Source organism: Battus philenor, unplaced genomic scaffold, assembly GCF_028537555.1.
Source record: "Battus philenor isolate CCGP_79_NKW_IND1 unplaced genomic scaffold, ilBatPhil1.0.hap1 SCAF_12, whole genome shotgun sequence".
Lineage (NCBI taxonomy): Eukaryota > Metazoa > Arthropoda > Insecta > Lepidoptera > Papilionidae > Battus > Battus philenor.
In genome coordinates, this window is record NW_027181674.1 from 9,138,272 (window position 1) to 9,153,505 (window position 15,234).

Below are 15,234 nucleotides of genomic sequence, written 5' to 3' on the forward strand. Positions count from 1 at the left end.
AAGTTAACGCGCCGAACACGTCACTGCTTCGCAAGAAAGTGCATTACATAAATTAAATTGTTAATTGGGAAGGTCACCAGCGGTAGGTATTCGCCAGCGAGCAGTGCAGCGTAGTTAGAGTGAGCGCGCGCGCAGGACACACGTGTACTAGAAGTGAATCGCTTATTCCAGTTCGGAGTTCGAATCAGGATCAGAGGGCCTCGCTTAGTTTTACAGCGTGTCTGCAGTGCCGCCCAGACAGACCGAAGAGATAATGTTACCATAATACCATTCTCGTCATCGATAGTTCCCAACGAAACCATGTTCTGGACAATTCTCTATATTGTGGACATGTCCTTATCGATACAATAAATTAGCGGTTTGAGTGTAGAAATATTGTTTTGTGGCGAGATGAGGATCAATTTTATATGGATTTGCCTTTTGGTATGATTTTATATTCCATTAACAAAGCAAAAAAAAACTTTATAAACTGTTATTTAATTTTAATAAATGTAGTATTCACTTTGCCAATCTTTAAATTTTAAGCAGTAATTATTTTAAAATTAATCTTCTAACTGCATTTCTTATTCTATGTACGATCCAACGAGTGTTTCATTTATTAATATAAAATAAGAAACAAAAATTACTATTTTAAATATAAACACAACACCTATAAATAATCAATGTACCGCCCACGGCCCACACTTTATCTCGCTATAACTTTCAATGTCAAAGTTTGCATTTCATTATATGAATACCAAGCCACCTTCATTAAAAGGAACTGTTGGTTAAATAGAACTCAAACCTTGCTACAAAATGTTAATTATCGCAATGTAAAATGATCATTCAACTATATCATTCAAAACTAATTTGGAATTATCGCCCAAGCGGAGCAAAAGTTATAACTCTTTACTAAGTAACATATTCATCGATAACAAAAAATATAACATATATTTTTTTAAATATTAAGACATGTATCAAATAATAACAAAAATAACATATTTAAAAAAATATATTTCTTAATAAATAAACTATCATTAGTTCTTTTCAATATTGTTAAATATTTTAGAATAAAGGACAAAACGCGTAATTTTTTTTTAATTTATTGGTTTCTCACACTATTTTTCTAATATTTGTAAAGAGCCTACCAAGACAACCTCCGCCACTAGCATCTACAATATATCCACGGACTTAATTCCTCGCTCGAAAAAGACGTAGTAATTTGTTCTCCAGTCATTATGAGTAATTCATAAACATTTGAAACATCGACAAAATTGACGCAAAAAAGAAATTTCATACTGGAAACTAAATAAATCCCGATGACATGTAAAATTATTTTTTAGTGTTTATTTATCTTTATCATCATGTCAGTCAAAAAAACGCTGCATAGCACAGGCCTCCTCCCAAAATCGTTCCAAGAATCAATGGATTATTCAAAGCCATCTTTTCTACCAAAACGGTAGTAATTAAAAATGAATCAGTTGTTGGTGAGTGAGCTACGGCTGAGATACAAAGAAACTGTGAAAAGTTTAAAGAATAGTTGAAGCTATTTAAAACTTAAATCTTTTAGAAATGAGTGAGAACTTACTGTATCACTTAATTTCAGCAGTTAAATAAAAAATAGTGATGATAGAATCAAAGCAACTTTGATACATAACAAAAGGATAAATCGAGAGATTTTAAGGTCGAAATAAAAATTTCATGTTATTTATAGGTAAACAAAACAGATTTAGATTCCAAAGGTACAATCGCATTCGAAAGTTTATTTAATTAATTTTAAATGTCTTCTATCAAAAAGGTGCCAACCATCGACCTCTATCAATTTGTTAAAAGAAATTGTATATAAACGTAAAAATGATTTAAATTTTCGATATGTTTAACCCAATTATCAAAGGTTTTCAATTAATTATTGTAAAAAAAGAGCAATGCCGTGTGAGGCATTTCCGTTAACAGTCCTATTGACTTAAAATCTAAATTTTCACGGGTGATTCAGCCGCAATATTTAATAGTTTCAATATACTAAAATAACTCAGTTTATTTCAATTAGGTTCAGACAACTCTGACCGTAGACTTATATTCAGCAAAAATTTCGACAAAAACTTATTTAAACACAATTAAATTTACATTATAAGCATTTTTAAAAAATGGATGATTAGTGAAATAGATAAAGATGACAATTTTGTTTTACCAGAGATAACTCAAGAACCGATGCAGAGGTTGAGTTGATACAAAATATTGACGAGACGGATGGGTTTGGCGTCTTTAGAGATTTTTTTAAAATCTTATAAGTAGTTTAGTACAGGACGAGACTTTGTCTCATTTCAGTAAATTACAGCATTATCACAAACAGAGTTTAAGATTTGCGCTCTTACTTAAACTGAGAAATGAAACATGGGCGGGATTGAAAAATTTGTGGCTATTGTTTAAAATGGACTTGCCACAGGTCATAATATCAAACCCTTGTTACTCCTTATTTATAGTAGACTTCCTTTATTTTGTTGTAGGGAACCATAATTGTTTTACAACATAATTTTTTACTTAATGAGAATTGACTAAATGCGTAAAGTTCACGTTCTCTATGTACTAAAACTATTTACGACTCGTTACGTTTATATATTCAATAGCCTCAGTTTTGCAATAATTGCAGTTAAAAAATCCTCGAATTGCCAAAGTCACAAAGTCACACACAGTCAGTCTATTTTAGAGTTTTTTACAGATAATTTTTATGGAGTAATGCAGCTTATCGATTTAATTTTTCTAATACAGAAAAGAGCTTGCACGCATAACTCACAATCAAACATGAGAGACAAACCAAAGATTATCTTTGTGAAAATGGTCCCGCTAACAACCTGCCTGACGATGATTTCATTCGATCAAATTAAATATTCCTTCTCAAAAATATACCCATGTTATAATAGAAGGACATTTATGTAAAACTTTTTTACTCAAAGGCAATATTCTGTTTACATTACAGTTAACGACACAAATCGTCTTTTTATAGAGATGAAGATAACGTTCCTGATTGCTCTATTTTATGTAATACGGATTGACCCATTAAAGGTATAACTTTAGCCTAGAATATCGCAAAGCTACATTAGCAACAGGCTCAGCAAATGCGTCAGCGATGGTAGATAGAATAAGAGTCTTGGAATGAAAGGTGACGAACGCCCTCCTTACGGGTAGATCAACAACCTAAATAGGACCCATCCTATTCCGATTATCTCCGATCCTCGTGGACGAGGAGTTATAAGAAAAAGGCTAACAATTTTATTTAATTTTTTTTTTATTACACAAATTTAGTGGGTTACTAATTCTCTCAAAACAAGCTTCCACGTATACAATAATGATTAAGGTATAAATAAATGGAATAATAATTAAAAACAATGATCCAACACTAAAACGATCGAACTGTTTGTCATTCATGAAAGTAAATATATTTCCTTGAAGAAAAACCTACGTTACGATTGTTAGATGAAAATAAGCGAAATGAATATATCGCCTGAGTTTTTTTATCTAAGCGATGGTTGTAATGTATTTAGACTTCGTGACAACTATTAAGGGAAATGTAGATATCCATCATATTTAGTAGACGGATAAACGTTAGAGAGAGATAAGAGTCTAGTAAAATAGTTGTTATTATTTCAATCACCATGAATTAGAATCTGAATCAAAATCAACAAATTCTACTTCTAATCTCTGAAGGAAAGGTGACAATACATTTACTACAAAATATTGAAAGGTACTACAAAGATATAAAGGGATTAAAATTTAAGACAGAACTTCGGTAAAAAATAATTTTATAAATCTGTTTCTTATTTATCAAATGCAAATGATATTCCATTTTTACTTTTAAAATAAAAATAAAATTGTTTTCCGTACATTATAAAAATTCTTTTTTAACGTTTATTGCACTATTATAAATTGATTCCTAATCATAATAATATGCGAAGATAAAATTTAAAAGTATTAAAATATAATAAACGAGTGTCTTGATATTTAAAAGGCATTAATTATCATTTAAATATATCACGTACATCACAAAGGCGTTCATTGAAAAGAACGTTGTAGGTATTTTCAGGAAAATACCTCGCACAGCAAAACAAGTCACAATCGATTTTATGTTTGCGCGTAATAAATGTCAGCTTGATCTTTAAAGAAGTACTGGATCACAAGATCAGACTAATTTCGGTCCATATGAGGGCGAAACAGGTTTAAGAGAATTACTTCCTTATTTTTTATGAAAGTTATCTCCACTACAGGCGGCAATAAATAGTTATAAATGCATTGGGCGTCAGATACGTATTATCGCTTAGGAATAAAATTATTGGACAGTGTCTTACCAAGATAAAATTTTCTTTTACACACTGGATTTCAACTTTGTATATTAAAATAAAAGAGTAGCTTCGTCTCCTAACATACACACATTGTTACCAGAAACTAAATCTCTCATGTATATGTCTGTACATTTATTATAAAAACAAAAATATATACAGATAGATATGTATATATATATATATATATATATATATATATATATATATATATATATATATATATATATATATATATATATATATAAATGTATTCATATATAAATATGTATGCTGTAACATACATATAATATGTAACTTATGTGTAACCTATATAATGCTATATTTTTGATTTATTTAATAACATTTTAAGTTAAAAAATAAAGTTGTCATTGTACCAGTTAATCCTTTGATTAAATATAAATATGTAATGAATTTAATTTAACTATTGGGATATGTATCGGTGTATTGGTTACTTGTGTAGTTAATTTAAACTTATCGAAATTCGTAACATAAAATTTCATTAATATATAATAATATATTTGTTGAATGCCATTATAACATCTTACACTTTCTCTAAGTGTGTTATAATGAATGACATGATACACATCGTAAAACCATCAGTCGCCAAACTTTGAATCTGTTACCACTAAAGTTGTAGATCTAAATAAAGGCGTATTTAAAAACTTAAAGAAGAAATGATTAATAGCTGTTATAAAAATTATGCTAATGTGGAAGTACCTAATAACGAAAGCTACACATCTTCCAAAAATACATGACCATTTTGTACACGTACCATCTGTACCATTCACACTAATGTAAGTTAACATATCTATATTTTGGAAAAAGGTAATATAGCATAAAATAGCAGTTAATATTTTAAACGTTTTAATGTTTCAGTTAAAATGTTAATTGAAAAATCATTAAGCAAAAGGCTCGAACTTTGACCTATTTAAAGAAAAATACATTCGCACTAAATTACGTTGCATTTTCTTTGTGATCTCAAGTTCGTTGTCATCGTTCAATTTATTTGCATTTGACTTTAAAATACCGCACGATCTGGTAAATCAAAACTGGTTTTCTCGCCTCGCCCTGCTCCATCAATGTTAACCTTATAAAGATAAATGTATACTTTATAAAGACAAAGAACGAATAGAATTAATGCATGTTCCAAAAGCAGAGCTTTTTTAGTTAATTTCGCATTTGGTTGTCGCTGTGCGTGACCTAGACCGTGCCGTCCGTCCCTGTATGCTTAAATCGTGACGAAAGAAGCCGTTTTCAGAGATATCTGCGATCTGCATTTTTTATTGTCCTCTGACATAGTTGCGACAATTCCACAACGATTTCGCTTCGTGCTTCTCGTATTATTCGCAGCAGCATTTTCATAATTCTTGTTTGTAGCAGTTAGTAATAAAAAACCGTATGGATATTCAAAGTTTAATGTACAATGTACAACGTGTGTCGTATTTAAGAAAACTTGAACACCATTTTTAATTAGGTTTTTTTATAACTTTCAAATCAAACGTCACGGTACTTTTTAAGAGATAAAGCATGAAAATTTTAATATTTTCAAAATTATGATTAATTCGAAAAAAATATGTCACCAAATATGTATTACAAAAAAGAGATGACACCCAAAATTACATATTCCATGTAGTGGAGAAATCTTCATTATCTAAACGGGGTTTTAAAATCTTTATTAAGATAAACATACAGCATGTAACGTTAAATACAATTACAATAAACGTTTGTTTGTCACAGAAAATTAAAGATCGAGATAATAAAATAAATCAATTGCACAATTAATTATTGTACAAATAAAATATTGTTCTTGCACATGTAAATATGCGATTTACAAATTTTTTTAAAAACGACAATGTATAAGGCTAATTACAAAGATTAATAAAAAGTAGTTGGAGGTCACCATGTCCGTTTGCAATAAAGTATTCAATATAATAATAGAGATCTTGTTCAAGAATCGCATAGATCTTATCGCAACAGCTCTGTAGCAATAAAGGCAACAAAGAATAAATATTCTTTGAAATGTGGAGTTCAACTTTCATTGAGCTGGGTTAGTGTCCTTAAGGCGGACATGAAATAGTTTTAAAGTAATAATTTTAGTCGACAATTTATATAAATTGGTAATGTATTATTTAATATATGTTTTCGTATTTTTTCATTTTTTAAAGCTTTTAATAATCGTTAAATAAATACAAAGCTTTAACTTTATTATTGGTATATATTTACATATTTTTGTGAAGAAGAAATATTTAGAATTGTACTAAAATAATGAGTTTATTTTAAGGCGGATCAAAGGTAAACCTATGGATTTTGGTTTATTACCAGTAATCTTAAACAAAAGTATCTTTGTAAATGTCTATTACCTAAGTAATTGACGTAAAAATTTCTATAAAAAAATAATACATCCTTTCTTCAAAATTGCAAACATTTTAAACAAGTAAACAAAAAAAGATTTTTTTAATAATAAAACTTTAAAATAAAATAATTGTTACTGACTAGTACGTACTCAAAAGCGTTGCGGTCCAGAAAACTTGAGTAATGAAGTCTATTGTTATTGCATCACATAAACAAAGTATATGAGAATGAATGCTATTTTAACCAAGGATATGCGTCGTTATTGCCTATTTAAATGCTACATAACTTTAATATGAAATCAGGTAACTGATTGTCCATTTCCTTACATTATTGTGCATTTTCAATCATTACTTCAATATGCTAGGTGCATTAGCTCTGAAGGTATCCCCGTACAGACGTTTTCAAAGTATACACAAATTTTCTCTACAACTGTTATTAAATTGTATATACACCGTAATAAAAATAAATAAAATTATATTTAAATAAATTTTACCTTTATGAAGGATTTAAATTTAAGACCAAAATGACCTGTGATATGTTAATTTACCCATTCTAAAACTTCACTTATAATCATATTGTATTCAGGCTATTTAGTTTGATTTGCAGTTTTCTGCTTAACGTTCTCACAACGAGTCGTGTCACAATATTACAACGTACTAAAGAATACCAATAGTTATACGTAACATTTTACAATACATTTATTAGCATATATAAGACACGTAAAAGTGCAGTAATATTTAACAAATATATATTCTTAATAAAAAAATGAGATCCATTAATTTTGAATCTATATCGATATATCTTAAAGAAATATCAGAAAGCAGATCATAGGAGAATGTAATAGAATTACAAAACGGACAAGTCGCGCATGCGCAAGGCGCACAGCCTTGTGCTTTTCATTGTCACGGCGTGGCGCTGTTGCGTGTCGCGTAACACTCGTCGCAATCGCTCTATACTCGTATTTAAAATCAAATACAAAATATCTTTAAACCAAAATGGGGGAAAAAACACACACTTGAAACGTCAATTTTTTTATTAACATTACAAGTAGTAAACTATCACTGGCTCAGATGCTCATCTATTGAGAAGAGCCTGCCAGAAACTCAATAGTTACTCTTTTTAAATGAAATTTAATAATTTATGACCATGTAATGAGTCAACAAACCCAGTTCCATATATTTCGATAAATAAAAATTCTTGAATGCTGTTATAAAAATTATTTAATGTTATTCTTTTAATTTGAGATTTAGAACTAAGAAAAAAAAACTAGGATATATTGTGGAATATTGTTATACATTTAGATCCATGAACTTTACGAAACGAATTTTGGCGTTACAAGTTCATTTTTATTTCTTGTATTTATAATGTGTCTGTCACTGTTTAAGTATTAAATTTGTCTCGTATAAAAATAGAAGTGTTTAGTGGTCGTTTCAATTATTAACGACTACTAAACAACTACTACTAACGTACGTGTAAGTGAATTCTAATATTACAGAAATAAGTATTATACAAACATAATTTATATTGTTTGTACATAATGTATGCGTGCAATAAATAAAAACTTATACCTGTAATATCATGTTGAGGCGCCCACTTTTTGCTTCCACATTCCGATCAAGTAATTTTTTGCGATTGAATTGACATTTACAACTTACCCAGTAACTTTGCCTTTTTCCTGAGGCAGAGTACAAGTTTTTTGTTATTTTTTAATTACTTAAAACCGTCTCGTATTAGCCTCACCAATTCTATTCCATTGATATCTGACACGGGTTTGCAGAGATGTTTACAAAAACTTTAGTTTTAGAGTAAAACAAATCAAAACCCGAAACGATTCTGTTTTTAAGATATAACTGTATATCCTGACTGAATAAATCGAGAATATTTGGTATTTCCTCCTTTAATAATATTTCAATTAGTAAAAATGTAAAAGAATGCACTTAACAAAGGTTTTAAAAAATATATATATGAAATATTATTCAAGACATATTTTTTAAAATATTAATAATCATTAATCTGATGATTAAGTCAATAAAATCAGATCAGTCTTTTGAGTTTCTACATAATCATTAAAGTCTAATTAGTCGAGAAAATAAAATTCGAGCAACCGTAGCCAACGAACGCTTTTTCAAATTTGGATCGGTACCTTCTTACTTTTCCAGTCATTACTTTAAAACTTTGTTACGTACTTTCATAAGATAAATTAAGATATTTTGTTTGTTACACAATTAACAAATACAATTGTAACTATTTTGGAATTTATATCAGAAATGTCCTTAATTAATTTCTTATTTCAGAAATTTTAGACGTCTGCGTCCATTTAAAACTTTTCAGAATTTTTTTTAGAAGCCTCTAACGCTAGTCTTTAACTCGCCCCAATTTTTTTTAAATGGTTAAAAAGATGATTATTACGGGATCGTAAGTGCTAGTCGGTGGGTGAGGCAGTAATCAACCTAAGTTTTCATCGCCTTGATTGGTTCACCGCGTCTGAGCGCGCGATCTTTTTCGTGTATTGTACTTGTATACACGATCCAATTTTCACTCCAATGAACCGCCTCAATCGATTTCGTTATGCTTCAGCTAAGAAACTAAGTCTACAAATCGCTTTGGAATTGCCTTTTGCATTAATTCCTATATCACCTATATAAAGAGCTCCTTTTTTTAACCTGGCCTTTAAATAATTTTTCATCTTTTTTTGGTCCGGATCAACTCTTTTGCCTTATTGTCATTTAAAGATTCCGCGAGCTAGAGAGCGTAGAACACGGTACGTGCTGAGCCTAAACCTTGCTTCGTAATTTAACTGGAGGGCATCCTCGGGAACCATTGTGCAGGCCACGTGCTTATGTGGGGGCTTCGTGGAAGGATTTGACGCATAGACCTCCGTGTTCCTAACTTAGCTCCTCTTTAGTTTGGGCTCAATACGCGTTTAATATCCTAAGACCCAAGACCCAAGAGCGTCCCAAAGAGCTGAACCTACCTACTATGGAAATAATTAGTTCTGGGAGAAGTGGCAGAAGAAACTCCTGCAATGTTTCTACCTATAATAGACCAACCCTGTACAGGTTGATCTATTCAAAATAGTTTTCTGGTTGATCTTCAGTTCTTTTATCAAATTAAACCATTTCTATAAATTTATAAACATTTTTGATGATTGGCCTAACAGAAAATTTATCATCTTCGACGTATATATTACCAGTACAGTGTCCCAACAACCGCTGTTCTGTTTCATTCGATGTGTATCGAATCCAAAACTGCACAAATTTCTTTGGCCGTCTACTTCGTTATATCCCTTAATCGTATTGGTATTGAGGAACCGATCCAGTTTTCTCTTTTGATACCTGTTTATAAAATTTTAACACACAAGTGTTCAGTGCATGGCGGCCATTGCTAGTAAAATACTAATGAGTCCTACCATTTCAAATATGCAAGAGGTGAGCACAAACGTGATACAAAAGATATTTTGCTATACAATCTTGGCTGAAGCCGCATTGTCACGGCCGGCTGTGTTACACAACATTAGGTGATCGGCCTCCTCGTCTCGAGAATTAATCCAGACAAATTAACACATCTTATCATACACAGCTGGCTATATATAACTTAAACGTTTCATTATTGAAATAAAAGACGAAGATCACTTATCGAACCTAGGTTCCCTGCAATTTGTTATAATAATTAATTACACATCTTATAAATTGTCTTTAAATTTACTTATAGTAAAAGAGCGGTCATCGTGGTAATCTTTGGAAGAGACCTATGTCTTATAAAGGGTTTCTAAAGGTTGAAAACAATTAAACCCGTTAAAATATTTAAAAACGGCCATACTATTTTAGATTATTCCAGATGAACCATCAAGTGCAAACATGATAACCGACTCCCGAATTTCAATACGATTAATCTTTTTACTAATGTTACTGTTTTTTTTTTATTGTGGTACTGATACAGAGCTCGTCAGGTCCGTCAAAATTTATTAAAAATTTGCTCGATATTCCGCGAAAGCTTAAGGCGGCGACTAAGCAAGGTCGCTTGCGCGGTCACTGACAGCCGTAAGCGCTTACCGAGAACCGTTTCCGCTCCGATTATCAACGCTCCGTCGCCCCACAACGCATATCAACAACAAATCTATAACGTCGAATACTTATTACTACATCTTTGACCTGTCTTTTTGTTGTAGTTTATACACCGTGCATTTTTTATTTAAAAAATATTAAACTGGTTCTAAATAAATTTGCCTCGATTAACTATTTTTATTAGTCGCTATCCTAATTAATATTTAAAATGTTAACTTGAATTTTAATTATGTCCATACTTTCAGCAACTTTTTCTCTTATAAATAAATAACCATGATTGATCTAAAACACAAAGCAATACTCTATATCAATGTACATATATGCGATTAAATAAATATATCTGAGTGCGGTTTAATATATGACCGTGAAGAATTTACTTATTCATTACATCAAATATACTCTGACAATTACAATTAAATCCGGAATTTCTCATTTTTCATGAATGGTGGGGTAAAAAAGAGAACGTAAATGGTATAATAATAAGAAAATACTAAGAACGTATGGAGCCCAATGCACTTTTTAAGCCTTCCAACTACTTGGTTAGTGACAGAGAAAAATTGGTCCTTACACATTTTATTCATACGAATGAAAGCAGCAATAGAAAATATTTAGAGAAATCCTGTCTAAAAGGAAAATATCTTACCTGCAAAAATTACTGTAGCACCTCGAACCTCGCCATTTATTTAAAAAAGAACTCGGCGGCTATAAAAAAGGCCAGGTTATTATTTAACTGAGAATTCAAAAATGTATCATTATCATCATCAAGATTTCAGCCATAAGACATCCACGGCTGGTTGGAAGCGGACTTCATCCAGCGTCCGACGTGCTTAAAAAGATCGTCTCTCCACGTTGTGTGTGAACGTTTTTCGCTGTGTTCGCTAGTCCGTGGCTTCTACTCCAGAACATAAAGGCCCCAGTGACCATCTGTTCTGTGCGCTGAATATAATAATTAAAAGAAAATTGTAGCAAAGGTTAATAAAGGTTTATAATCAAAACAACTTCACAAACGGTACGGTGGTAGACAAAGGAAGATCATTGAAACAATATTTGCTGCTGATAATATAATTACTGTAAAGCAATGTTTTAATAAGCAACATAATCTAATTCGTGGTCATAGTAGTCAGCACGTATAGAGCGCGGTAATAATCAGACTTTATTAATAGTTTAGTAGAGCGTTAGCTAACAAGGAATAGCTGAGCCGTATTTTTTTAAACAATGATTGTCAAAACAAGCTTGGGTATCTAATCTTCAAGTGTATTAGATTTCTGAGGAAGAAATTACGCCATGTTTCGTTAGCGAGAATGATCATTTCGGCAGGAATAGGTTTCTGGTCAAAGAGCTTGATCTACCAAAGCAAAATTGGAAATCAGTGTTTACGACTTCATCAGAACTGGGCATTATCTAGTCCCAATCTTATGGTCAATATTAGTCAGTGATTTTAATATGGCTTACTCTAAACGCCACGAAAATATTATGTTTCTGTAACAATCATAATACTGGCAGTTTAGAATTTTGCTGAGCAGAGAGGGCGTGACTTTAATGAATCTGGCTTCAACATACACTACTACGTAACATACGCTACAATAACAAAACTTTAATGCAATAAATAACTACATTTTCTTATATCTATGTTTTTATTTATTATGTCTATGTTTACATATATATACTTATATATATGTAAACATACATATGTAATAATATATTTATTTGTATATTATTTCAATGTAAAAAAGAAGGCATGAGAAACGTATTAAAGTTTGCAAGAATAAAATTTATTGTTTATAAAAACTTTTAAACGCTCTGAAAACAATGTTTGAGCGACCTTATAATGAGATTCTTCAACTGAGTTCTAAAAGCGCCCTGATTTGAAAAGAGCTCATAATATACTCGGCCGGGTTTCTTTGTGAATACGATCGTGAATGTCGTTAATAGAGTAGCTAAAGCTTTATGGTCATAATAAATAATTGAGAATAATAATGCTTAGCCTTTCAAAAGGGTTTTTTGCTTGTTGTAATGTATGGTTTATATATATGGTATATATATAAGGTTTGATTATTCAGAGGATAATAATAATTAGTAAATCTTAAACAAATTCACTAAAAATATATTTAAAGCTTCATCAAAATACAATAAAATGGTAAAATTTGATATGAAATTAAATTATATAATTTTATTACTTAAAAAATATTCTTTTACCTTTTTTGCAGATCTTGCCTAACGCGCTTGTATCGAGCCAATCGGAACTAGAAAACCTCGAACAGAACGACAATGTAGAACACGAAAACAAGCGTATAGACTCCTCAGAAGTTAATAACGAAAAAGTTATATCCGTAAGAATAACGTCATCAGTAGCTGTGGGCAGAGGGAAAGGAAAACCTAAATTTCCAGAACATCAACATACATTTAATGTTAACAGCACGTTACCTCCAACCGTAATAGCGCAGATTGCAAATTCAACAAATCCGACAACAATCGAGGACATTGAAAACGAAACTGTTACTGATGCAACAACGTATAATATAGGCGCTAACATAGATTTTATCAAACAATTACAAGCACGGAAAGAAGTAAGAGGTGTTAACCATTATGAGCAGGTAAATCCTTTCGAATCAACTAAACAAATGAATCACAACATTTCCGATGATTATACAACTGAAGTTTCTGGAAAAAACACAGCTGAAATAGATTCTGTTGGGAGTGAAACTAAAGAAAATATTGAAAATGTTCCTCTTGCTAGGTCAATTTCATCATTATCGGCTAGAAGCTATGTACAAAGAATAACCGATGATACGATCCAACAACGCGACAGAAATACGCGATTGACTACAGTAAGTTTTAATATAGTTCACGACAATCCTAAGATTTCCAACAATTACGGTGAAACCAATAATGGCTTTGATCAAAATCAAGCTTTCTATAGCGCACCAGTGAAAGTTTACAGTCAACCCGCTCAAGTTTATAGCGAACCTGCCAAATTTTACAGTGAGCCTGCAAAAATTTATAGCGAACCATCTAAAGTTTACAGTGAACCTGCTAAAATATACAGCGAACCAGCAAAAATTTATAGTGAGCCAGCTAAATTTTATAGCCAACCAGCTTCTTTACATCTCACACCCGAACCTTTACCGAATCATACGCCTTGGCGTCCACGTTCACAAACTGCACGTGCAACGTCCCCCACAATTAATTCTGAAATTAACACAACTCCTATCACGACAGTCAGTCAGACATATAAAACTAATACCGATATATATAATGTAGAACACCAACCCGAAAAAAATTACGAAGTGGATGAAAAAGTTAGTGTAATGACTGACGGTCGCAGTCACGGCGTACAAAAATCAAGCAATGAGAATTGCAAACAGGAAAACTGTAAAGTAGGCTATGTCGTAGAAGGAAGACAATACAAAAAATATCGCGTTGAAGAAAGAACACCGGATGGCTTCATAGTTGGAGAATATGGTGTGGTTAGAAACGAGGACGGAGCGTTAAGGGGCGTCAGATACACGGCAGATAGTGAAGCTAGCCCTCGTCTTATACAAGACGCACTTATGAAGTTCCTGCAGCTCAAATAGATATTACATATTAAGTAAAAATATGCTCATTATTGTTTATAAGACATACACAATCAAATCGATGCCCATAGCACAAAATACATACAAGTGAATGTTTGATAAGAATTTTGTTTAATCAATAATCAAGACTGAATATTTTGATATCCAGAAATAATCACATTCCTTATACTAACACTCTGATGAATATTTTCCATTTCCTCTATTTTTATGGTATTGTGCTTTCCATAAGCTTTTAGTAATCTTATAATTTGGAGCTTTGTTATAAAAATATATCAACTATGAAATGTAAAAATTTAAATATTTTTACTTGATTAAAATACAATATTCCTTCATTTTTTTGTGTTTTTTATTGTCTTAGAAGTTAAATGTGTTATATCCGTTTTACTAAAAATATTTTCATATTATAAAATAAATAATATACTGTGCCATTTGTTTTTAATACCTTTGCCTTTGTTATTATATCGAATTTCACTTCATGATTTACATGTATTTGTGCTGTGAATAGCAAAAATGTACATATTTAGCGATAAGAATTAAAGGCTTGCAAACTTAACCATCTATTTTATTGAGACTGTCATCAGTGTCCTACCTAAAAATGATTCATTATTTCATAAATAAATAAATGTTTGACTCGAAAAAAATTATGGAAGGCTCTTAAATCGACATTGCTTTGATTGATGATTACAGCTTCGCACTAATTGCGCAGTATAACGAAAGACATTATTAATGTCAATTATAATAAGTAAACGTCAACTTTATTTAATTAATTTACAAATGGTGAAAATAAAAGGAACTGAAAAAGGAACAAATGCATTTATTCAATATTTAACATTATCCAAGCAATTACAACTCTTACTGAACTATTATTAACTTGTGACCCAACGTTTTTAGTTTTGTACAATCAACAATTGAGAACAAAAGTATATTCTA

The 15,234-nt window shown here is 31.1% G+C and overlaps 1 protein-coding gene across 1 annotated transcript; it reads left to right on the forward strand.

Moving 5' to 3' along the window:
* The first annotated feature begins 109 nt into the window (after window positions 1-109).
* Window positions 110-14,543, forward strand: LOC137932792 (uncharacterized). Its single transcript, XM_068776466.1, has 2 exons — window positions 110-423; window positions 12,937-14,543. The coding sequence occupies exons 1-2, from the start codon at window positions 391-393 to the stop codon at window positions 14,302-14,304; spliced, it is 1,401 nt and encodes a 466-aa protein (XP_068632567.1). The 5' UTR covers window positions 110-390; the 3' UTR covers window positions 14,305-14,543.
* The last annotated feature ends 691 nt before the right edge of the window (window positions 14,544-15,234 follow it).